This window comes from Amphiura filiformis, chromosome 11 (genome assembly GCF_039555335.1).
Source record: "Amphiura filiformis chromosome 11, Afil_fr2py, whole genome shotgun sequence".
NCBI classification, from domain to species: Eukaryota; Metazoa; Echinodermata; class Ophiuroidea; order Amphilepidida; family Amphiuridae; genus Amphiura; species Amphiura filiformis.
The window spans coordinates 38,938,217-38,964,083 of record NC_092638.1 but is presented as its reverse complement, the minus strand read 5'-3'; the positions used below and the strand labels follow the sequence as shown (position 1 = coordinate 38,964,083).

Genomic DNA, 25,867 nt, shown 5'->3' with positions numbered 1-25,867 from the left:
ATAGATTAGCATTTCTTTGCCATAAAATGTTAGCTTTACTGTCAGATATATCCCTTTTATTTTTGAGCCGAACAACTACGGCAAAGCAAAGAAAATTGAATTTACTACCAGCGCACGTGTCGCCAATACATACCACTCCTTCGGTCATGTTGTGGTACGACCCTTTGTTGTGTATATCACCCTCGCCCACGCCGCGTACATACTGTGTGTTATGAACATCGTGTATGCGTTCGACTAACGATTCCATCGTAATAATAAATGGCTGACTCAGTCTCCAAAAAAGTTGCCTTTTGCAAAATGTGCATATTTGAACATTTCTGTAGTGTTTTCCTAACCATTTATAGAGCATTATTTACTAAAGTTCTGGTGTACAAATCCAAAAGTATTTCTGTATAAAGATGTTATAAACATACCTCAATGACGTTTCGTACTACATCGTAGTACCTTCTCAAATTGACTGATCAACTCTCACACTCCTAGTCTGTTTCCTGCTGAGTGAGCTTTAGTGAGACTTGGTTGGGTTAGGGTTAGTCATGTATACTCACTCCATTTTCCCTATATTGTCAGTTGTCACTTCCACAGAGGGTGTATGGATTTCAACTGGCATAGTCTATTGCAACTTGAAACTGAAAGTTGATTGAAATGCAGTCAATGAATGTAAATATTTTTTATATAATTTTCAGATGGCAGATAAACCTGGTCAGAAAATATTTGAGCGGTTCATGCGTAAGCAGCACCAAGGAAGAGAAGATCAAGATGAAGAGGAGGACAAAGAAATTGCAGGTCTCATCCAATGCAGCATCTGTCTTCGTACGATGACCGATCCTAGAGCTTTCCCATGCCTTCATTCTTTCTGTTTTCCTTGTATGCAACGACTAGCTCAAAGCAGCCAAGTACCTAGAAAGTCAATCCAATGTCCAATGTGTAAAAAGAGCTTCCAAATACCCTCCTCTGGCCTAGAGAGTTTGGTTGTGTCCAATTTCTACATTACAACTTTGAAGGACAGGAGATCCCTGCAAGAGAAGTTGATTCCTTGCACTTCATGTAATGATTCTACTTTAGTAGCAGTGGCCAGGTGCCTAGAATGCAAGGACTTTCTTTGTGAGAAATGTTATGATGCACACAAGACTGTTCGAGTGCTCAAAAGCCACCGTGTCTGCACCTTGAAGGAGTTGAAATCAGGGACTGTTGATTTTAACTCCAAACCCAAGGAGCAGTTTTGTGAAGTGCACAAGGGAGAGACCCTGCAGCTGTTTTGTTATACTTGCAATATTCCGATTTGCAAAGTTTGTAGTGAAGAAACGCACCCATCAGGAAGTCATACTTACGCAGATCTATCAGGGAGTGACACTAATCAACAAGAACGAATCAAGGAACTAGCAGAGCAGTGTCAACAGATGACGAAAGAAATCGGTGATGCGATCGATGAAGCGAAAAAGACAAAAGATGAGTTCAAAGACTCTGTACAGAAAGCCTTAGATGGAATCAATGAGTCCTCACAGGTCGCACGAGCACAGATGCTGTTGATACTTGATAAGAGAAAGCAGGATCTTGATAAGTCACTGAAGAGGCATGAAATGGAGCAATCTACTGCAATGAATAAGCACCTCGAAGACCTTCTGTTCCACCAAGCTCGCCTTAAGAATGCTCTTGATATGGTCAGTCAAGCGACAAGCTCAAGCTCCTTTTATGCTACTGCTGAACTTTATGCAACATTAACTGATACACTTCAACAGCTGGCCAATTTGAAACCTGCAAAATTCTGCAATGATTCTGCAGGAGTAAGTTTTGCTGCTTACTCAAGTTCGTCAAGCAGCTGTTCAGTTCCACCTCTTGGTTACCTTACTCCAAGACGTAGTGAAGAGTTGGGCACATGGGTGTTACTGAAGCACTTCGCTTCTCATCGTCAGATAAACCAAAGTAGAGGTATTGTAGTTCATCCAAACAGTGATATTGCTGTTGCAGATATTGGAGCCTGTCGAGTCGCTGTGTACAACAAACTGGGGGAGTTTAAATTTCCAATACAAGGTACAAGGGGAAGGTCAAATAGTGGAGGTACTCATGGGATTGCTGTTAGTGCTAATGGCCTCTACTTTGTCACTGGGCTTGCAGATTTGGTGGAAGTCTTCAATGCTGATGGTACCTTGCAATATAAGTTTCCTGCAGTATCTCCTAGCAACGTGCCTTCCAATCAGGAAGATGAAGATACCAGTCTTATTGGCATCGCTGTTGACGCTGCCACTCAACATGTTCTTGTTGGTGATATCCAATCCAAATACATCAGTAAGCATCGTCTGGATGGTACACATATAAGTAGCATACAAGTGGATATACAACCATGGTATATCCAGGTGACAGCTCAATCAGTTATCGTAGCAAGTTCCTATGAAGAACATGCTGTGAATATGTACGATCAAGAAGGGCTACTCCTTCATAACTGTAGCATACCTACAGGATTATCGCCAGACATGTGGTATCCTACAGGACTCTGCGTTGCTCATAGGATTTGTCTTAATAAATATATACAAATGGATGGAAGCGAGAAAGGGATGCGACTTTATATTTGTGTCTTTGTAGCTGTAGTGAAAATTGATGTACAGAAGAAACTGCAGTTAACAGAAAGTGGTGCGAGAAAAGGGTGCGAGCTATCGTATCATGACCGAACTAGAATTCGGCGGTAAAATCCGAGACCACACCCTTTCATTTGCTCCAGGCCTTTCATTTGCTCCAGGCCTATGCAACCATTGGAACTTTTCCGGTGCTAAGTGTCATATTAATTCATGTCCCTTTATGGTAATAGAAAGGGGGCGAGAAAGGGGAGGAAATGGTCTAGCACAAACCCGCTCCCCTTTCTAATATGGTTCTGGTGACATCTTGTTCAATTCATCAAGGAGTCCCTTTTCTGTACAGCTACAACTATCGGGTAAGTCCGCATCCCTTTCTCGCTCCCCCTTTCTATATATTACCATGAAGGGACATGAATACGACACATAGCACCGGAAAAGTTGCAATGGTTGCATAGGCCTGGAGCAAATAAGAGGGTGTGGTCTCGGATTTTACTGCGGAATTCTAGTTCGGTCATGATGTTTATAAATACGATAGCTCGCACCCCTTTCTCGCACCACTTTCTGTGAACTGCAGTTTCTTCTGTACCTTAATTTTCACTAAAGACACAAATTTAAAGTCGCATTCCTTTCTCGCTCCCCGTTGTATGTTAAGTCCAAATTTATTATGGTATTAACATACAAGGAAATGTAAGGCACATAGGCCTGCATCCCCGGGCCTGCATCTACTTAAACTGACACGGTCAAATTTTAAAATGGAAAATCTAGTTCATAGTTAAGCTATAATAGGTCTAGCACGAACCCACTCCCCTTTATAATATCGTTCTGGTGACATATTGTTCAATTCATCAAGTTGGTCCCTTTGCTGTAGCCTACAGGTACAACTATCGGTTAAGTCCGCATCCCTTTCTCGCTCCCCTTTCTATTACCATGAAGGGACATGAATACGACACTTAGCCCCGGCAAAGTTGCAATGGTTGCCTAGGCCTGGAGCAAATGAAAGGGCGTGGTCTCGGATTTTAGAACAAAATCTTAAAGCCCTTCACAATATTGGTTTTGAGTTTACTGCCGCATCCAAAATTGAGAATTGCAAAATATTTAATTAGGCCTATTTGATATTTATTTGACATTTTCTCTATTAAATGACATTTTAATTACATTGATTTGCTACTCATATAAATTTGATCATCCTAAATTAACTATGATGCTGAACAAACAAAGAACCCCTCTGCATTATTATCAATGTATAAAATCAACCATAATTGTAATATAATAATAAATTTGATACGCTTCAAAGTAAAAAAAAGTAATTAATAATTATTTAAAGCTACCTCGTGCCTTTTTTTTTTAAAAAGAAAACAAAAAAATACGCTATTATTAAGGCTGATACGCATTTGATATATAGGCCTACTGCAGGGCCTATAAATTATAGAATAATGAAGTTTAAAGTTTCAAGTTCACGGAATTTTATTCACAGTGGATGTATCACGTGTATAGGTACATCTCTGTGGGTAAACAAATCATGCGTTGTAGGAATATTCCATCGGAGGAAATTTGGTGTCATCTGTTGTGCATGCGCACAACCTTGGACCTAGCTTGCCTGGTTTGATCACAGATATCATATTGCACATACACACACAGTGTATGCATGGTGGTGCACACTGCAGTTTGATCGGTGACACCACATGTTGAAACTTAATCTGTGTACCACGTGTTTCATGTTACAGTGCAGGAACCCGGGCAGGGTCCAGGGTCTAGAACATGCTTTGCCTGTCAGCAGTCAATTACAGGCATGCATCAAAGTTTCTCAAGAGAGCCGTTGGCCAAAGCTAACGTTAAACACCGGGCCTCCGCCTAATGGAATCAGCCTTTTATTCAAAATCTCTGATTTTGACAAAACTACAGCACCTAGAGTCTTGATTTTTGCAGGGTATATTGGTTTAATTAAGTACAATTTAATCGTGTAAAAAAATGAATTAAAAAAATTCAGTGAGGGCGTCCTCCTCAGCAAATGTTATAATATGGCTTTAACATAAGAGATGTAAACCCCAGATTACGTCTCACTCCCTTATCTAGGGATAAGGCACCTTACCCAGGGTTTAGATGCCTTATCTAGGGTTTACGCTTCTTATCTGAGGGAAGGCGCCTTATCTGGTTGTTAGACTGCCATATATCTGGGCTTACGTTCCCTTGCTGGGGTTAAGGTGCCTTATGTGGGGTTCAAATGCCTTGTCTGGGGTTTAGACTGCGTTATCCTTGGTTTACGTCCCTTATCTGAGGTTAAGGCACCTTATCTGATGTTAGATCTGGGGTTTACATTCCTTATCTGCGGTTAAGGTGCCTTATCTTGGGTTTAGATTGTGTTATCATATGTTTACGTCCCTTATCTGAGGTTACGGCGCCTTACTTGGGGTTTAGACTGCGTTATCTCCAGTTAACGTCCCTTATCTGGGCTTAAGGCACCTTATCTGGGGTTTAAACTGCATTATCCTAGATTCATGTCCCTTATCTGGGGTTAGGGCGCGCCTTATCTGGGGTTTAGACTGCATTATCTGGGGTTTGTGCTCCTTATCTAGGGTCTAATGTGCCTTATTTGGGGTTTAAGCTGCCTTATCTGGAGCTTACGTCCCTTATCTGGGGTTACGGCGCCATATCTGGGGTTAATATGACTTTAGACGGTGTTATCCCCAGTTAACGTCCCTTATCAGGGTTAAGGCAGCTTATTTGGGGTTTTGACTGCATTATCCTATATTTACATCCCTTATCTGGGGTCAAGGTGCCTTATCTGGAGTTTAGACTACCTTATCTGGGGTTTACGTCCCTTATCGGGGTAAGGCGCCTTATCTGGGTTTAAATGCCTAAAGAATGGATCTGGGATTTAGACTGCCTTATCTAGGGTTTAAATCCCTTATTTGGGGTTAAGGCGCCTGATCTGGGGTTTGCGTCTCTTATCTGGGATTTAGGTGCATTATCTGGGGTTTACGACCCTATCTAGATTTAAGGTACCTTACGTGGGGTTTAGATGCCTTATCTGTGGTTTATGTTCCTTATTTAGGGTTAAGGCACCATATTTGGGGTTTGGCCTGCTTTATACGGGGTCTACGTCCCTTAATCTGGGGTTACGGCGCCTTATCTGGGGTTTAGATACCTTATATGGGGTTTAGACTGCGTTATACTAAGGTTAAGGCATCTTAGCCTCAGGATAAGGCGGTCTAAACCACAGATAAGATAAGATATAGTCAAAATTCTGCATTTTAGTGGTGGTTATTTTTAAATTTTGGCGGTAATCTTGGGATTTGAAGGTCATGTGCTGTTCTAGATTATTCTAATGGATTTCTAGACCCTGTAAACATGGGTAGAGACACCAGAATCATACTTCTAGGACTTTCTGCACCCGAGATATAGCCTTAATTAATTTTCACTGGCCGCCATTTTGAAATTTTTGCAGCCATCTTGGAGAATGATAGGTCCTAGGCTGTTGTAAATGACTCTATTGGATTCCTTGGCCCTGAAAACATGGGTATAGACATCAGAATCGTGCTGCTGGGTGCTTCAAAAATGCAAAAATAGTCACAAATTTGTCAAGGGTGTAGTACCACCTTAAACACATCGAATTGACCCTTAAACCCCTTAAAATGGTTGACAAACATACACATTAGGTATTCCTAGTGTAAAATATAATTTATAAGATTGACTTTGGCCAAAACAAAGTTCACTACTTTAAATAGATTCCTTGAAAAATGCATCATTTTATAAAGCGCCCTCATTAGTTGAAAAAAGAAAGTGAGATTTTCAAACCAAGTTGGAAGTTATTCCTTATGATGTTATTGAACACATGAAAGTTAAAAATCAAACTTGGCACAACTTCTGAAGTAAGGCTAGTTTGGTGACGTGTGCCTCCTGACTAACTTGGATTGAAGTCATTATCTTAAAATTAGATTATATAAACATTAAAATCAATGTATGATATGTGTGAGGACAGGTCGTTACTGTTACCTACCTAGCATGTTATCAAGTTTCTGTGAATGGTCAATCCATAGGGTCAACCATCTTGATGTCATGATTTTTGAGCAGCCAATCAGAATGACTGTACCATTCTCCTTTTACGTTTGTAAAGGCACATAACTCTGAAGAATTTTTGAAAGTTGCTTTAGGCCTATCTTGAGAACCGAAGACCCCGTCATGACGTGTGTAACATAATGTGTTACATTTTGCACTTACTTCCCCCGTGTAAGTCAGCTAATAGGTTCCCTTAAACGTTTGACAGATTACAAACAGCATAGAAAATGATAAACAATCACTTTCATTGGCTGTTCGAAAATCACGACATAAAAATTGTTGACCCTATGGGTTGGCTATTCTTTATATACAAGTTTTTTTTTTTTTTTTTTTTTAAATTTAAGCTATTACGAAATTTCATAGAGAAGTCAAGGGCCATTTATGACAGCGTTCAAGCTTTGACTTGCGTTTGGCGGACAGAATGGTGGAAACTTAAAGGGAAAGATATCCTACTTAAAGGAACATTTTCTAGGGTGAAATTTTGTGTAGAAACTGAATCTGACATAAAAAATGCATAATTATCAACTTGAAAATTTTCCCCATAGCACTGTACAGGCATATTTCTGCCCGAAGTCCCCAAATTGAAGCAAAAATTGGAGCAAAAAAAAAAAGTCCTTCAAAATGGGGATACTCAGGGCTAAACAAAAAACATGTTGCTCTAGAGGGAGGCATTGGGAAGGGCAACATGTCTTTTGTTTAGCCTCAAACCTCCCAATTTTGAAGGACTTATTTTTTTTGCAAAATCTGTGACTTTTTTCACGCCCTCAAAATCCTTAGGGGAGGGGGTAGCATTTTGCAAGTTATTTTATTTTCTGTAGATCTAGCTTACTTGTTTGTTATATCACCATTTAGCTAATGAAATACTGAGCAAATAAACACTTAAAGCATCCCTATAGCTCATACCATTGTGGAGATATGGCGTTTTCAAATTGAAAATGATGCGAATATTGTATATTTTTCTAAATCACCCGAACCCTCAAGTTTCTACCCCTGCTACAAAAATAAAGAAATATATGGATCCCATTCAATGCTTTTAATATCACAATTGTACCCTTGTTACACAATTAGAATAGAAAATTAGGCACTATTTGATAGTTTTCATGTTCATATACTCACAAAAAATCTGCAAGTCAAAATTTTTGTCACCCCAAAATGGCCATTTTCGGCCAAAATCGGACCAAAAAATGATTTTTTCTCAAAATCTATAAAAGATAGGGAGTTTTAAGTGCCAAAATCTGAAACTAGATGACATTTTACCCTTGGAAACATATAAACATTCAAGAATTTTGGTTCTTTTCACCCCTAAATACTTTTTCACACGCGTGTCCGCCAAACGTAAGTCAAATCTTGAACGCTGTCTTATACTATTTTCAAAGCAAATTTCCCAGTAAAATTGGCAAAACATTGGTACAAATGGCGGTATAAAAAAAAAAAATATTGGTCCACACTCCATAAAATACCATCTGAAGAGAAACAAAGCACCACCTTCAATTACCTATGATGCATCCTTGTTTGATTGTATGTGAACTGTATTCATTTTTAAGCAAAGTTGAACACTGATGACGCTATTTATCTTAAATTTTGTTTGCATCTTTACAAGGGTAGACAATTGTATAATGGCATTAAAACATCATAAAAATGAGTAACAGGAACTGGAATGAGCGTTTTGACAGCATTTTTTGTGGGACATGAGAGCACATCAGACCTATCGAATTGCATTCTGAATACGAAGAATGTCTTTCTGATATCAAATAATTTTCATTTTATGAAATTCACGATATAATATAAATTTTATGACAAATTATTAAAATTTGATATTTTTCACATTTTGGAGATATAACAGTCCTCGAAGTAAATTTTATAAATTTAATGAGGTAGTATTAAAGTGTATGTAGCTGGGAGGAAAAGCCGACGATCAATTGAAAAGTTTGACCTTTCAAATTGAAGATATGGATTTTTTCCACAAAAAGACCTAATTTTTTTGTGTGTTTTGGGAAAAAAATCCATATCTTCAATACGAAAGGTCAAAATTTTCAATTGATCGTCGGCTTTTCATCCCACCTACATACACTTAAGGTAGAAATCATCAGATTTATAAAGTTTACTTCAAGTACTGTTAAATATCAAAAATATCAATTTTAATGATTTGCCATAAAATGTGTATTACATTGCGAATTTCAAAAATCAAAATTATTTGATATCAGAAGGCCATTCTACGTATTCAGAATGCAATTCGATATGTCTGATGTGCTCTAATGTCGCACAATAAATACTGTCCAAACGTTCATACCCCTTCCCTAAATAAATGATCACATCATAAACCTTGTTACCAATCTGTCGTATAACACTTATAAAACCATACCATTTTAAAAGTATCGTAGTATTTCCGCTTCCTAGATTCCCATGTGATAAGATGTTAATAAAAATAAAGCAAATAATCAATATGCTTATGGTTTGCTAAAGGGGAGAAAAAGAAGAAGACACATAATAAAATGCATAAAATGTAAGTTTAATTATACAAGTAATTATCTAAAAAACGCAATAAAAGTTAATAACACTTTGTAGATGTTGGCTCACATACTTGTTCTGTCAAAGAAATGTCAAAATTGTACGTCATTATTGTGTTGTATGGCTAGGCAGCTTTTCGCCCACATACCGTAGTACAAATAATGTTTACCTTTACGGAAATACTCTAGGTTGTAGGTGAGTGTCCCTGTGAACAGAATCATCCCTACTTTGTCCCATCAAGTTTGAGATTTTAGCCTTTACCCTAGAACATGTAGAACTAACTGAGCCATATTTTGTAACACGGGCTACGAAGGGGGAAGGGGGTTGTTGCAAACCCCTAATTTTCAATTATAAAGTAACGTTATATAGCGTTACATTTGGTACTTATGTATAGCTATAGGTCTCCTCTATCCAGTGATATAAAATAAGTAAAAAAATTCCCCACATTATATCGCTATGACGTCATAATGTGAGGGCGGCCATGCAAATTTGGGAAATTCTGGCTATGTACAAAAAAATTGATTTTCGGCTAAACATTCTACAAAAAGCCGTTTTCACCTAATTAACAAGTAACAAGTCAATAGCTCTTGAAATATTTTCATTACAGCGAAATGAAAATCATTCAGGGCCTCACCCCACCCCCTCTATGGTCATCTTTGATGGCAGGTCCTACCCCTGGTGATGTGCTGAGGTAAAAAAAATTATTACTAAAATGAGCGCAAAGGATGGATCTATGATTAGCTTAGGTCATTTGGGCGTAATCACGCGCGATTTTTATGACGGATAAAAAATCGTAGGGTTGGTACAATCCCCCGTAGTTCTAGGGTTAAATGAAGGCTCATATTGTTCTCATTAACCATGTTAACACCGGTACAATTTTTGGCTCATGCTTGATGCTTCCATTATTTCCGATTGCAGAAATATACGGAACTGATTTTTTTTATTAACAAATACTACCCTGTTTTGCCAAATGAAACATAATACGTGTAGTAAAGAGACATAGGTTCGTGTGCAACAGTTTTTGGACGATTTTGACCGAACAAAAGTTTATAGATTTAAATTTTTTTTTAGATATTTGATGTATTGATATTAATGTGTACATCAAAAAAGTAAATCATGGAAACTTAATGAAACCAACGCTTTTCGACCTATGACCCCTTCGGGTCGGGAAGCTGATTCTGGGTGCGATGGATATTCTATATGTAGGCTGAGTAGAGTTCTTTGTAGCCATTTGTGATAGTTTAGGGGCTCACCCCCCAAATAAGCTCAAATAAGCCTCAGACTATAAACACCCTATAAGCGCCCCCCCATACACACACACTGGTTCTGTAACTGTACATCTCAGAATGATGCTAAATGCTTTTAAAAAAATGTATCTTGAGCCAATTTGGTCAGTGGCTGTCTGTAAAGCACAGTGATCAATAAGTATTTATGCCTTTTTAAAATTTTTGTTAAAAAAGTTTCCATAAACCCTGCAGACATTTGGGTGTCTCGTCCACCATGTCATGATGTAGAAGTATATAAATAAATCTTATAAAGTAAATAAATATAGGGGGCCTATATTAAAAATAGATGGCACAGTTATATACAATTAGGGATTCAATCATGTTTCACCGTTGTTCATCACCGTTTAACAACGATGCGGCCGCGTCTATGGAAGCATAAGTGTATCATTTTGAGCAAAACCCAAGAATCGGTCGCTATACCCTGGTTTTGCCAGCCCATTCTTGGGTTTTGCTCCCCAAACTAAGGAATAGCTCACCAAAACTCAAATCGGGTAGCTATTCTAGGGTTTTGCTGTCCATTCCTAAGAATGGGCAGCAATACTATGGTATAGCCGCCGAATCTTGGGTTTGGCCAGGCAAAACTCAAATCCGGGTAGCTATTCTAAGGTTTGGAAGCCCATTCATAGGAATAGCTCGCAAAACCAGGGTATAACACCCGAATCTTAGGTTTAGCTCGGTAAAACTCAAATCGGGGTGCAAATCTAGAGTTTTTAAACCCATTCCTAAGAATAGCCAGCAAAACCCAAGAATGGGCTGTTGAAACCCAGGTATAGCGATCAATTCTTGGGTTTTGCTCCCCCAACCAAGGAATGGGTAGCAACCAATGATACACTTGTGCCGCTAAACCCAGGTTTCGGTAGCGAATCTAGGGTTTCGTGGCTAAACCCAGGAATGGGCAGCAAAACCACAGTTTTGCTCGATAATGATACACTTGTGCCGCTAAACCCCAGATTCGCAGCTGAAAAGAAGTTTTGCTCGTAAACGGATGCATGGTAAAGCCGAAGGACTTCTAATAATTATGTTAATACGAGATACGGTAAAATTCCGTAAATGTCGTCAATGCTCTGCGTGCTGGCCATTGTCTTCCGCATAAAAAGTCTCAAGTTTTGAGATATTTTCTCAAAATTTCAAGAGCTATCTAAAGAACCACTGAACCGATAGGCTTGCTTGTACTCATTTCAATGCATTTTTCATGCTGATTCCAAATATGGTCATGACAATTTACAATCCTGAAATTTTTTAATTTGTTTTTAAACTTGTCGTCTGAAGTCGACTCAACACCTTGACTCGACACCCGCATGGAGAGGGTTAATTAACTAACCTTGTAGTGACATGAATGTTATGACGTTACCATATGGACGGCCAGGCCCAATTAAAAGCCATGCCTAGTAATTATTTAATTGAGTAAAATACATGTTTTACTTCGCGAGGGCAGCTTTAGCTGCCCGAGCGAAGTAAACCACGCAGACGCGCCGGACGCGAGTTGTTAAACGATGATGAACAACGGTGAAACATGATTGAATTCCTTTCAACAACGAAAAGAAGCTAAATATCGTATAATTCACGATTATTTTACGAGGAATGTCAGTTAATCATGCCACTCAGCCTTACAAAAACTTCGATGACTTCTCTTTTGATATCAGCAATATAACTACAGAATAAAACCCGAGAAAAAAAGATAGAGAAGCGACACTCCGTACAATTAACGTGCAGACGGCCTATACCGATGTGAGGACAGAAAATGTGACTCTCGTGCTAGTCTCGGGCGCGGGCCAGACTGTATGCGGTATAAACCCCAGATAATGCGCCGTAACCCCAGATAAGCGACGTAGAACCCAGATAAAGCAGTCCAACCCCCAAACAAGGCGCTTTAACCCTAAATGAGGAACATAAACCTAAGATAAGGCATCTAAACCCCACATAAGGTGCTCAAACTCTAGATACGGGTCGTTAACCCCAGATAAGGGTCGTAAACCTCAGTTAAGACATCTAAACCCAAGATAAGGCGCCTTAACCCCAGATAAGAGACGTAAACTCAGATATGACAGTTTAAACCCCCGATAAGGCGCCGTAACCCCAGATAAGGGACGTACACCTCAGATAAACCAGTCCCAACCCCAAATAAGGCGCCTTAACCATAAATAAGGGACATAAACCTAATATAAGAGAAGTAAAACCCAGACGGCGCCTTATCTGGGGTTTAAACTGCCATATCTGAGTTTACGTCTCTTATCTGGGGTTAAGGCGCCTTATCTTGGGTTTAGATGCCTTATCTGAGGTTTACGACCCTTATCTGGGGTTAACAACCCTTATCTAGAGTTAAGGCACCTTATGTGGGGTTTAGATGTCTTTCTGGGGTTTATGTTCCTTATTTAGGGTTAAGGCGCCTTATTTGGGGTTTAGACTGCTTTATCTGGGTTCTACGTCGCTTATCTGGGGTTACGGCGCATTATCTGGGGTTTATATGCCTTATCTGGGTTTAGACTGCGATATGCTAAGGTTAAGGCATCTTAGCCACAGGTAAGGAACGTAAACCCATGATAAGGCCGTCTAAACCACAGATAAGGCGCCTTATCCATAGATAAGGGATGTAAACCCAAGATAAGGCAGTTGAAACCCCATATAAGAGACATGAACCCCAGATAAGGCGGAAATGACACACTTATGCTTCTGCTCTCATTCAAAAATCACATTTACGCTCTACCAAATGGGGCCATCTTGGATTTCTGGGCAAAAATTATTTTGTAACGTCAACTTAATGTCAGATTCGGATTTCTTGGGGTCGACTTACCGGAAAAAGTGTCTTTGTACACGATTTTAGGTAATCTGGTTCAAAACTTATTTTTTTCAAGATGGCGCCGGCGGCCATCATCTTGGATTTCTGGGTAAATATGAGTTCGTAATGTCAAAGTAATGTCAAATTTGAAATCCTTGTGGTCGACTTATCCAAAAAATTGTCTTTGTACACGATTTAAGGTCCTCTTGTTCAAAACTAAATTTTTCAAGTTGGTGCCGGCCACCATCTTGGATTTCTGGGTGAAAATGATGCCGTAATGTCAAACTAATGTCAGAATCGGAATCCTTGTACTCGACATATCCGAAAAAGTGTCTTTGTGCATGATTATAGGTGCTCTGGTTCAAAACTTAAATTTTCAAAATGGTGGTGGCGGCCATTTTGGATTTTGGCCTCTAGCGAAAAATGCCGGGATTTTCGCGAGGGACATGGTGGCTATTTTTTTTCTAAATGGTCCATAGAAGTCGAATCAATCGTCAAACCTTACTAGCCAGAGAGTGGTCACCAAAGTGAACTTTTTCCCCTAACTAGTAGTTGTGACAAATGGTTGAACCGATTATTGCACTGTAAACCTATGAACATACAGTGCATATAATACAATATAAAAGCAACAAAGCAGCCATAGGTGTCAATTGTCTTTTGGAAAAAGACTCGTAATTGGTAAAAGTAATTTCTTGGCTATTTATACTGCACTAACACATAATTGTCCCAAAAATACAAACACATACTTTCGGGACAACTATGTGTTAGTGCACTTTGTCCCGAAAATACAGTCTTGTAATTTGTATAAATTGTCTTCTAAAAATCACGAGCCCTTTACCAAAAGACTAATTTTGACACACGTGGCCATTAATGGTAATTATATCATACAAGCATTGCATGTACACATGTTTATTCAAAGTACGCAGCATCAAGAGAGTGCAACAAACGGTTAAACTATTTGTTCACAGCTACATTAACCGTTGTAAAATTTAGAGTGTATACCGTGAAACCCCGTCTAGAAGCACATATCGAAGAAACGCCCTCAATAAAGTTTATAGTTGCTTTTTGTAGTTGGAGTTTGAGCAACTATAATTATACTGGCACCACCGTGTACTGACAATAGGTGGCTATAATACATTCCATCTATGTAGGCTATATTGTAACACCAATCAATTGTATTGACATAATAACGAATGTTTCATATATCAGGATCATATAGCTCAATTGATAGAGCGTCAGACTTTGGCAGTAAAGAGACCACGGTCTGGGAACTGGTTCCGTTTTATGCTCGTCGCGTTTTGATTACACTTTTTGACTTGTTCTTTTTATCTATCTTCAAATCTACTTTTCTTCTTTTAGGATTTCATTTTAGTTTTTTTTTAATTAATTAATTTTTTTTATTATTTACTTTTTTTATTGTTTTTTTAAAAGAAATTTTGTGGTTTTAAAGAAACTAGTAAAAGCATTTATTCCAAACAATATCGAAACCCACGGTTTGAGCAGCCATAGGCCTTTAGGGGTATATTATTGGGAGCAGGATGTACCCAAATTGGTGTTTTATGAACATTGACATTCTTTTGTGGCGAGTGACATGGTCTTTCAATTCGCGCCGAGTGTCCTTGGCAGGCTTGACTATTCTTGAGTGGTCATGAAAGAATTCAAAAGATAACCTCTGCCCCAACAATGCCAAGCTATTGTCTGAAACTGCTCCTGTCCATAAGGAAACGTGGAATATTGAATGAAAGACTTGTGATGAAATTTAAAAAAAATATAATTGTTTTGTTGCCACAATTGCAGTCTTTTCAATAAAAAATAAAATAAATGAGGAATAATAATTATTCCATGTTTGAATCTATTATCCCATCATGAATAGAATGTCTTCAAAATCATTTCATCTTACAAAGGCAACTATTTAGCTCATTCAACTTTGTTTCGCTTTCACCTGTTTTATCACGGACGTTGGCAGAAAAGTCCCACTTCTTTTGTATAGAGTTTGTGCGTGAAATTATTGATTGGCTCAAAAAAAAAAAGATTTAAACCGGTGTCCTTCACCGTTTATTTTTTAAACCAACCTCTTGATCATAGTGCATTCGTTATGATTGTGAGATGAACTGTCGCGGTAGACTGATTGCAATCATGCTTTTGCTGAATGCATTTGAGTAGTCCGCCATATTTACGGTGTGATTTACGTCATATGCACAACCTCTATTTACTGAAGTAGGCCCTAGTGATGTAACACTAACAGGATTAATTACCATAACAATGGCCATACACAATTTTTGTTCCACTTGAACCCATACTGCTATGCTGCTATGCACAGTTTATCCCTTACATAACCTATGTCTTGAAATTCAATATACGCTGGCGAAGTTATGTAATAATCGGATTTACTACCATAGCAAATTGAAAACAATTTTCGAATATATCGCGCTAGCTGCACTGGTACGTTCAAGCGGTACCTCTGCATTGAACCATATCATGCTAATATTGACGAAGTTGAAGCCCCATTCAAATACATATAGAGGCCCTGCATGAAATTATCGATTGGCTCCAGACAAAGGATTTGAACCGGTGTCCTTCACCGTAGTTATGGCGGAGTGCAGTCCATTCAATCAAATGTTGTCATCAACCTATTTGATCGTAGTGCGGGTTATGTGTGTGAGACGAACTGTCACGGTAGATGGCAATCATGCTTTTGTTGAATGCATTTGAGTAGTCCGCCATATTTACGGGATGATACGTCACATGCAAGGCCTCTATAGCTAATTTTAACTGTCAGTATAGAGATTATGCATATGACGTATCATACAGTGAATATGGCGGACTACTCAAATGCATTCAACAAAAGCATGATTGCAATATACCGCGACAGTTCTTCTCACAAACATAACAAATGCACTACGATCAAATAGGTTGATGACAATTGATTGAATGGACTGCACTGCGCCATAACTACCATGACCTTGATGAATAATCAGCTTTGACAAGGGCCTATTTAGGTTGATATCTCATCCAGTCACAGATCTAGACGTTCGCCTTTCGTATCTCTTTCCTTGTTGGAAAGGTATAACCAGAGAGTTGATATTCTTGAGAGGGCACTCTATTCACGTGGTTTCTTTTCCAACGCTAAAAGATCACGAATTTTGGTGGTTTGCAAATGAAAAGTGTCCGCACTATCGATTGATTACGTAACTGTTATGAATAATTTATGAGGTTTTTCAATGCAATCGCCTCGACCCATTAATACATATTATCTGTATTATCAAAGTACTTGGAACAGCAATCCGGTGAGTTCACTGAACTACGCCCTAATACTGATGGAGTTTTAATGGCGTTAAATCCTCTCCATACACAGATGAACAAATACAATAGATGAAGGTCAACACGTATGACCTCCTATGTGACATGTTATATGTGATGTACAAAACCTGAATATCATAAAGATCAGTATTCGTTTGTGCATATGAACTGCACATTTACGTTGCTAAATATTACTCATCATATATAATGACAAATATTGGTATTATGACAATACGGTATATACATTGTATATAAAACGACTAATAGATCCTACTATCGTGGCGTCAGGTCAATGTTCATCATATCCCGTATGTTTCTTAAAATCCATTCATATTTGAGACAAATTGCTGTGCCCATTTTATAGGTGCACAGGTAGATCCGTGTTTTTTTAATTTTCATTTCCTTTTAATGAAAGAATTAAGGTTTTCCACTGCACGGGGCCGGGGCCACAAGGGTGATACTAATTTTAATGCTATATTTTCAAAACGAATACGTGTTCCCGATTGGCTCTATAGCGATTTCACAAAAAAGGTATTTCTAGTACAATGCAGCGTCGGACTCTAGCTGAGAGCGTAGCCTAAGTCATTATAGACTCCAAAAAGGGCTCTCCATACACAAATGAACAAACACAAAGGAGGGTAGTCTCCTCCGTGACCAGCTTGATTTCGATGGAGCGAAACCAAATTGGCTGCAGAGGAGACGGGTAATTTTGCCATGCAAATGAGGTGAGTGTCATAGCCCTGGTATAACGTTGAGGAGATAGGAACATGTACCGTCATCCGGGACCTACTCTGCCATGTTTGGCCGAGTAACGGTACATGAACACGGTCTTTTGTGACTATGTAAATTAGTCATTGTGTAAAGCTGTGTTTATACCACGGAATAGGCCTGGAAGCGGCGCTAGAAATTAGCATGAAGCCGCATTCATATGTAAATAGCGTATTGTTATTTAAATTTGCGCCCAGACGTATTGAGGGCGACAGGCATGTTATCCAGACAGAGAATGTCTTGATGCGCCAGGCATGTCAAATTGCTGAGTGAACGTGTATAAATCCCCTTTCTGTATAGGTAATAAGCTAGTTTATTTCGTGCTCCAGTTTGTTATAACAAATAAATAAGTATTATTTTAAATATAGTAAGTGTATAAACTTTGAAATTGACGTGAATTTGAAGTGCAGAGCTCCAAATCTAGCTAAATCGTGTTGTGTGAAATTATGCTGTGTGACCCCCTCTGCGTGGTAGAATTATATTCATAAAACATTAAATTTAACATGTAATATGGGCAGCCAACCACGATTTATCAGCATTTAAAAGATATATTAATTAACAAAGATAAATAATCAAAAGTACAAATGACAATTCAACTAGCAAACAAGTCTGAAATCTTAAAATGTTGCCACGTGATTTCCCGAACACATGATATGTCACCATGTGACCATTATTCAGATTTACCGAAGTATTTGGAGTATGGTGCACGGCTTGCAGGCAACTGTGTATTTCTTTACCTCCGTATAAAATCAATAATGATGCTGGGAGCCAAGTAACATTCTGTCTGCCTAGTGCAGTTTGGATAGTTTATTTTACTTGAGAGCATATAGAAATACATAAAGACGAATAAGGCGCCATGATGGAAAGCTATGGAAGGTCAGGTCGGGTATCAAAGGTTATTTTAACTTCAAATACTACTTGTGTTTCACACCTTGCCTCTGTCACGTTTTTCCTTCATATTATTGATCTCAAGTCCTAATGTTGACTTTGCTATTGCAAAATGTCATTTCATATCAAATTATTAGATTTTCTTTGAAAAAAACATATCACTGGTGCCTGATGGGAATATCCGTCCGCCATTTCATTAAAGTGGATCGTTTTCGCCAGGTTTGCGCCCAGATGTATTGGGGGCGCGCTATACTCTCATTGAACAGGCAAAGTTCGCAAAACTAACAACCTTGTTATTTGCCAATATCAATTAACATGATCCAAGGGGTCGAACATGAATTATTCATAACGGATCGATAACTGGCCTCACTTTCTAGTTAGTAAACCAGCGGAATTTTTCATAGGTTTTGCGTTGCTAATAGAACAACCGTGAATTTAGTGTCACCCCCTTGTTTATACCCATGGGTTGCTCATCATCAGACTGAATCCTTGTCGTTAACTGCACAAGTTATGTGTGCAATTCTAGAGAACGTTGACCGACAGAGGGTGTCAATAATAGCCTACGTGTCGCTTTTGAAAAACAGCGAATCATGCGCATGCTCAGCAGGCAAATATGATGGCGATTTAGTACACTGATCATGCGTGCGATTCAGGTTTCTGCAAAAGCGATTAAAGTATAAATGCATCTTTAGAAATGACCGGCGATTGTGTGTTCTCAAGTGGGTTTTATCATGTTAATTAGTGACCTGACACACATTTGTATTGGTTCGATCAAGCATTGAAATGATTTCATTTTTTTGTACTGGATCGTTCAAGTATGTCCAACAAATATTTCAATGTAAGTGACTCTGGCCATGAAGCAATTCCTGGAGAGGGCAATCCCTCATTTGCATGTGACGCTTTCTTATTTAAATTAGCCATTGTGTTATTGCTTAATATTCATATGTTATGGGGAGCACTTTACACCACCAGGTTGGGCAAGTCATGAATAATTTAGCGTTGTGAAGCCAAATAAACTTATTATTTCCCAGGCTTGAAAAAAAATTACAGGCAGAGGTGGGAATCGATCTCGGTACCTCCCGGTTAAAAAGCACAGTGCAAGACCGCTAAGCCAGCTAAATATCTGTTGTGAGACGTGTAACATTAAATCAGTAATAAAAGACGTAGATTCTTATTTTGGGCTCAAATTGTAGAAAAGGGGAAATATTTGTCTCTGCTCTAAAGAAAATAAAGATTGAGATCTTCAAAACAAAATGTTACGGCCCTATTGAAAAAAAAAAGATTGATATCAAAATAACTTTAAATTCATTTCACGAGGCGGCATTGTCACAGACGAACACTGTATAGGCTAAACACTAGGTCCTCACCACTAGACGACGTCGTAGCACAGTGGTAGAGCATCACACTGGTGATGCAAAGGATGTTGGTTCGAGTCCTCCTGTCAGCAATGTTTGTTTTTGTGAATGCAATGCTACGATACCATTTGTTCAAATTTTTCTTATATATTTATTTCTTTTTTTATTTATTTATTTGTTTATTTATGTAAATAATTATGCTTGTATTTATTTTGTTTAATCACTCACTCACACTCTTTAGAAAAAAGGGCTCTTGGTCGATCAGTTCATTTATTCATTGTTTGATGGTTTGATATGATATGTCTATTGATTGAAATTGAATATCATATAATTTATTCATATTCATTGTTTGTGAATTGATTGGTTAATTAACTGATTGATTGATTTGTTGAGCCGGTGCAAGTGAGTGCGTGAAATGTTAGAGGTGAGTTACTTGAACAAGCCTTAATTATAATAATTAATAAATAAATAAATAAATAAATAAATAAATAAATAAATAAATAAATAAATAAATAAATAAATAAATAAATAAATAAATAAATAAATAAATAAATAAATAAATAAATAAATAAATAAATAAATAAATCGCTTTCCCCTCTCAGCCTGCAAAAAATATTGTGACCACCCCCCTGTTGCACATTCAAATTATTGGGATCCCAAATAATGATTAAATACATCAGATTTGTAGATGTAGGCCTACAGTAAAAAAACCTTTTTTTTAAAACTAAACCGATATTTTACTCATTATTGACCATGGTAGGCGAAACCGTCAATAGTGATTAAAGAATTTTTGTTCAAAATAAAATTTCCATATCATAAGCGTTTCCGGACCTTTACTATTATCCTCCCCCCCCCCCAGGGGGGGGGGTATACCGTATAAGGTTTTCCACGAAAAATCCATAGACATGGGTCTCCCTTTTAGATTTTCGGTGCTATGTGTGAAAAACATGCCGGAAAACATGTTGCTTTTACTATTTTCAAGCTCAAATCCTTAGATATGGGTCCTTACTTTCCTGACAATCCTTAGATATGGGTAGGCGGCGTACCTAGTTTCGGTAAAATCGTGACCCTTAGAAATGGTTATGGGTTCGGAAGCTCGGGCCGCACATCTCCGTCGAAAAATAATCCAAGTACCCGCCCCCCTGGTTATCCTAAGCCTTTTAAAGCGTTTTAAGGCCAAAATCGCACCCATCACCCCAATTTTACCCTCCCCAGGACTCATAATTATTCACAGCCCCTGATAATCTCCTAAATTATTCAATTGTTTTTTCGATGGACCTAAGCTCCTGTAATATGCATGCACATATTGAATACAGCAAGCTACATTCAAATTATACATGCACGATGCAAGTGCTATTCCAGAAACGCTGCACATCAGTGACATCACTTAATTAATATTACTACCGGTAGTGAATAGCAAGCTTCGAAGGTTGAAAGTGCGCCCGCTTTACTACCTGAGAGCAATCCGGTAGTGGCGTTTCAATTTATTACGTGTTGGGAAATCCACAAGATCAAATAGAACGGTGAGTGATGATTATTTACTTATTTTTAAAAACAAACTTCTTAGGCCAGTTATAAACTACGTTCACGGCCGACATCTAATTTGTTTGAATGATATTTATTATCACACGAGGAAATAAAAACAAACGAATATGGCGCCTCACGTGCTTCAGGTCAGGTCAGTGGTCAAAGGTTTTTTTATCGCTAAATCGCTGGCTGAATATCGTATCAAATTCAAGTGATACACTACCGTCGTATTATTGACACCAATTCCTAATTTCGACATTACTATTGCGAAAGGTTATTCCATTATCAAATTAGTAGACTTTCTGTAAAAACAAATCACTGGTGCCTGATGGGAAATACTAGTGCGCCATCACCGGATTGCTCCCTGCTCTGCTAGCTGGCGCACTTTCAAGCTTGCTACTCGCATTGAACAGGCAGAGTTCGCAAAACTAACGGCGTCGTTATTTGCCAACCCTAAAAGGGATTGAAATTAATTATTCATAACCGATCGATAACTGGCCTCATTTTCTAACTAGCAAACCAGCGGGATTTGTCATAGGTTTGCGTTGATAATAGAACAACCGTGAAGTTAGTGTCACCCCCTTGCTCTGGCCCTAGTAGAAGTAAAAACGGATACTATGGCCAGAGTTCTAGGGCTACACAGATCTTGATAAATACATCACCATAATAAATTTATCAGCTTTGATAATGTAAGGGCCGATTGAGGATGGTATCTCATGTAGTCACCGTCACCTAATTATAATCAGCTTTGACAATGTAAGGGCCGATTCAGATTGGTACCTTATCCACTCACGGACCTTGATATTAAAAATATATCAATTTTGGTCGATTCAGGTTGGTAACTCACACAGTCACGGATCTTGATAAATATATCAGCCGTGATAATGTAAAAGAGCCGCTTCAGGTTGGTACCGGGGGTTGGTACCTCATCCAGTCACAGATCTTCATAAATACGTCAGCTTTGACCAGTACGACGGCAACTTCGTGACCTCTTTTGTTCGACAGAATTTTTTACGGGTTGTGAGCACGGGGTAACTAACAAAATGTTGAAAATTTAGCCGGCAAATGCGTTTTAGCTCCAGAAATGGAAGACACGGGTCATTTCCTACTTAAATTACGTACCATGACCACGGGTAAGATATTGAACATTCGTGGTAAAGCAACAAATAACGTGTAAAAGTTGAGTTATATGGGAAATAATGAAGCTTGAATGCCCAAAGTAGCAGGAAAAATGCGAAAAAATGCAAGCAAGAAAAAGCGCGGGCGATAAAAACGGGTGTCATCTTAGATAATAAGTAAAGTAAGCTTTCCTGAAAAATTCATGAAATTTGGTAGCTGTATAGTCCTAGTCGGATCCATTTTGATGGACATGATTTAAGATATGACCTTGTGACAAATTATAATTTTCTTTTTTAGCCTAGTTTAGTAGGCCTATTCGATGGTTAATACTTTGTTCGTTAACAAACATATTTTGTTATCATGCTTGATAGAAGATTAAAAAAATACTTGGAACCGATAATAGCGAATTTACTGAAAATATTCGACACCAAATAAAAACCGTTAGAACCAACTTCAAACCCTCTTCCTGAGCTTAAGGCGACGCGATTTTTTGTTGGTCGAAGCAACCAAAAAAATCGACTTTCATGTTTTTTGATAATCTATGCTTTCATGGTCTAAATCAATATATTATTAAAAAATAACACTTTGATGTATTGCAAAAGTTCATTCTACAAATCATATACTTTGAAAACTTGCTTGATTTATTGTTGTTAATGAGTTATGTACGTTTTACGAAAGTGTTGTTGTTTCAGCACTCTTTACAACATGTGAACTGTACTACTGTCAATGTACTACTGCCTGCCAGTGTTGTCGGAGAAGATCTAGTTTACGTCAAAGTGCGTACCTCTTCCAAGAAAGGAAATCATATTCTTCTGTCGACTTGCTGAAGAATGGTTTCTGAAACAACGCATCTGTCAATATAAGTGGAAACAGGGGGACAACTGCAACGCAGTACTGCTTCCTAAAGAAATTGTGTGAAAGGTGAAATAGCACCATTTTAGAGATAGACGGCGCAAGGAGTTTTAACTTAAAGTGTTTGGAGACCTGCGCAAGGAGTTTAAAAGTGTGGAGAAAGCAGCACCATCTCTGAGCGAGGATTTTATACGCAAAGGATTTTACGCATAGGATTATAAATGCCAGTCTTCAGTGGACTTCGCTGAAAAGTGATCTTCGCAGGACAAGTGAATCGGGATATACATCAAGCCCATTGAGAACAAGAACTTAACATTCACCTACAAGATGAAGGCTGCCGGATAAGTAACTTTGCTAAATGAGCGTATCTGTATGATTGATTGTATGTGTTTATGTTGACTCACTTTAATATAAAGATTGTTAAACCATTCTTTTCTTTTGATTAAAAGACTTACCTTTAAGTAAATGTGCCTTGAACAGTCCGGTCCGACTGCCTGATTAGGAAGTACTGCCGAATCAGGCAGAATGTTGCCGAGTCAGGCAGTATGGTATCCCACAATGCAATGCTCTATTTCAAATAGAGCATCTTTTAATATACCGTTATTTCTTGGTTTAGAGTAAAGAAGTCGGTAAAATATATAAAATTATCAATGAATGTACAATTAGTAGTAATTTTTCATCAATTTTAGTTAAAATAAAGTTAATTTGCATATTTAAATCAAATTTTTAAAAAAACCGTTAGAAATTGTTTTGTTATTTAAATTATTTTTCTCCCGGTGGAATTTTTTTTCGCCCGGTGAAAAATTGTCAACTTACATGTAGCTCATGTGTGTCAAAGTAAAATTTTCCCCGATCTTTTATAAAATCACCATGAACAATTTTGTCCTTAGTCTGTCGAATTCGGAAGGGTTGCCAAAGCCTGTGCTGCCTAACTCGGCAACATGCTGCCTGATTCGGCAGTACTTCCTGATCAGGCAGTTGGACCGGACTGTTGAACGTGAGATCGTTATATTTGATGGCAGAGGATGTTTTAGAGACATTCCCACAACCGAATGGGGTTTCTGACCTTGTATGTCTGGCTTTTGTACACGTGTGGTACAGTTGGTCATACCTTGCATTGGGATTGTGTGCAAATATCTGGTGTTTTCATTCTATTATTTAACATTCAAAACATCGAGACTTATGAATGAAATTAATGCAATGGGACAATATGAATGTTTCCTGTAAGAAAATCAAATATCAGTCATACGTCTCAACTATTAGCTTGTTGGCTGCAGTTTTAAAATTACCATTTTGTGTGTGTGGCAATGGGGACTTAAAATTAGGTTATATTGATCAAATTTCCCAATCATAGTTCATTGTAGGAATGCCTTTAAGCCTCCTCTGATTTGATGCTGCAAGTTGTGCATGTAAAGGGTTTGACCTATTTTAAACATTCTTTTTATTATCGTTTTATATAGCGTTGGATCTTGAAACCATTGTTCAAACATTCTTGTTTATATGTATAGTCAGGGTCATGTATCACTTTCAATTCATGTGTTTCATCAAACAGTCAAACAACGGCAAGCGCTATCTTGGTTATACTATAGGCCTAGTGAACACGTATTTGAAATCGGTTTCAAGTTTCTCGTTAGAGATTGTGTAACCATGGTAACCCAGTATCTAAGTTAGGTTATTATATATGGCTGTCAAACATACTAGTCATGAGCAACGACACACAATTTCAGAATATTAAAGTTAGGTGGAGAAGTGTAGCAAGTATCTGCCGGAGAAGCGAGACGTGACATCAGACGTTCCCTTTGTTTTACTCGGATTCAAAGGCCATTGATCACGGATTCGAACGTTAACGTTCAAATTGCCGTTACATTTTTTTAGTTTTGTCACTTTCGTGTCGTGTCCTGCATCCACCGTTGGAACTGACGTGGACGTGTGGCCAACAATTCGAAAATAGGGATCTTATGGTGAGAGCTTTTACAGTTACACCCGCAAATCCCTACTCACCCCATACCAACCCTCCAACATACATACATACATACATACATTAAATTCTTATAAGGCGCAATATCCATTATGATCAAGGCGCCATACAAAATACAACAAATAATACCACATGAAATATATAATACAAAGCAAAAATACAAATTCAGATTAAAACAAATGAGTTTTCAAGAGTTTTTTGAAAACTGCAATTGAGCCGGCATTTCTTACATGCTGCGGAAGTGAGTTCCAAAGTGATGGGCCTGCAACAGAGAAGGCTTGTTCACCTATACATTTCTTACTAAATGGTATTGCAAGAAGAGTCTTGTCTGTTGCAGACCGTGTAACCGGAGCCGTTGAAGAACACACACACCCCAACACCCACCCGATGTATAAAATGTTAGAACACATGCTAGTTTTTTTTCCAGGTGAAGTTGAATCAAAAATTCTTGGTTAAAATATTAATCAACAAGTTTGAAGTTTTCAACGTTTGCAAAAGTTTCAGACTTGCTGGTTAAACTATTAACCAACAATAATGTGGTTGACTCGCCCGTGTTGGTTAAAATTTGAACAATACTTACAGTGAAATTGAGTAAGATGCCCCCTAAATTGAGGGCTTTGTTCCTGAGATTTGGAAACTTTTGGAATTATTAAGTATGGCAATACAATTTTTAACACATTATTGATACGAAATCCAGATTCTCTTCCAGTCCTCAGAATCACAGCTTACAAAGAACACAGCAAAGAACGCTACATGAAGGGCACGTGGTGCAAAATCAAACCCCGAATATAAACCTTACATACACCTGGAGAAACTTCAAGATATCGTTTGCAATACGCTGAGGGGTGAAAGTAAAAACAAAATGAGCCAAAAGATAAAAAACAAGC

The 25,867-nt window shown here is 38.2% G+C and overlaps 1 protein-coding gene across 1 annotated transcript; it reads left to right on the top strand.

Moving 5' to 3' along the window:
• Positions 1-683: 683 nt before the first annotated feature.
• Positions 684-4,422, top strand: LOC140163669 (uncharacterized). The gene is made up of 2 exons (XM_072186984.1): positions 684-2,538; positions 4,292-4,422. The coding sequence occupies exons 1-2, from the start codon at positions 684-686 to the stop codon at positions 4,420-4,422; spliced, it is 1,986 nt and encodes a 661-aa protein (XP_072043085.1).
• Positions 4,423-25,867: the final 21,445 nt, after the last annotated feature.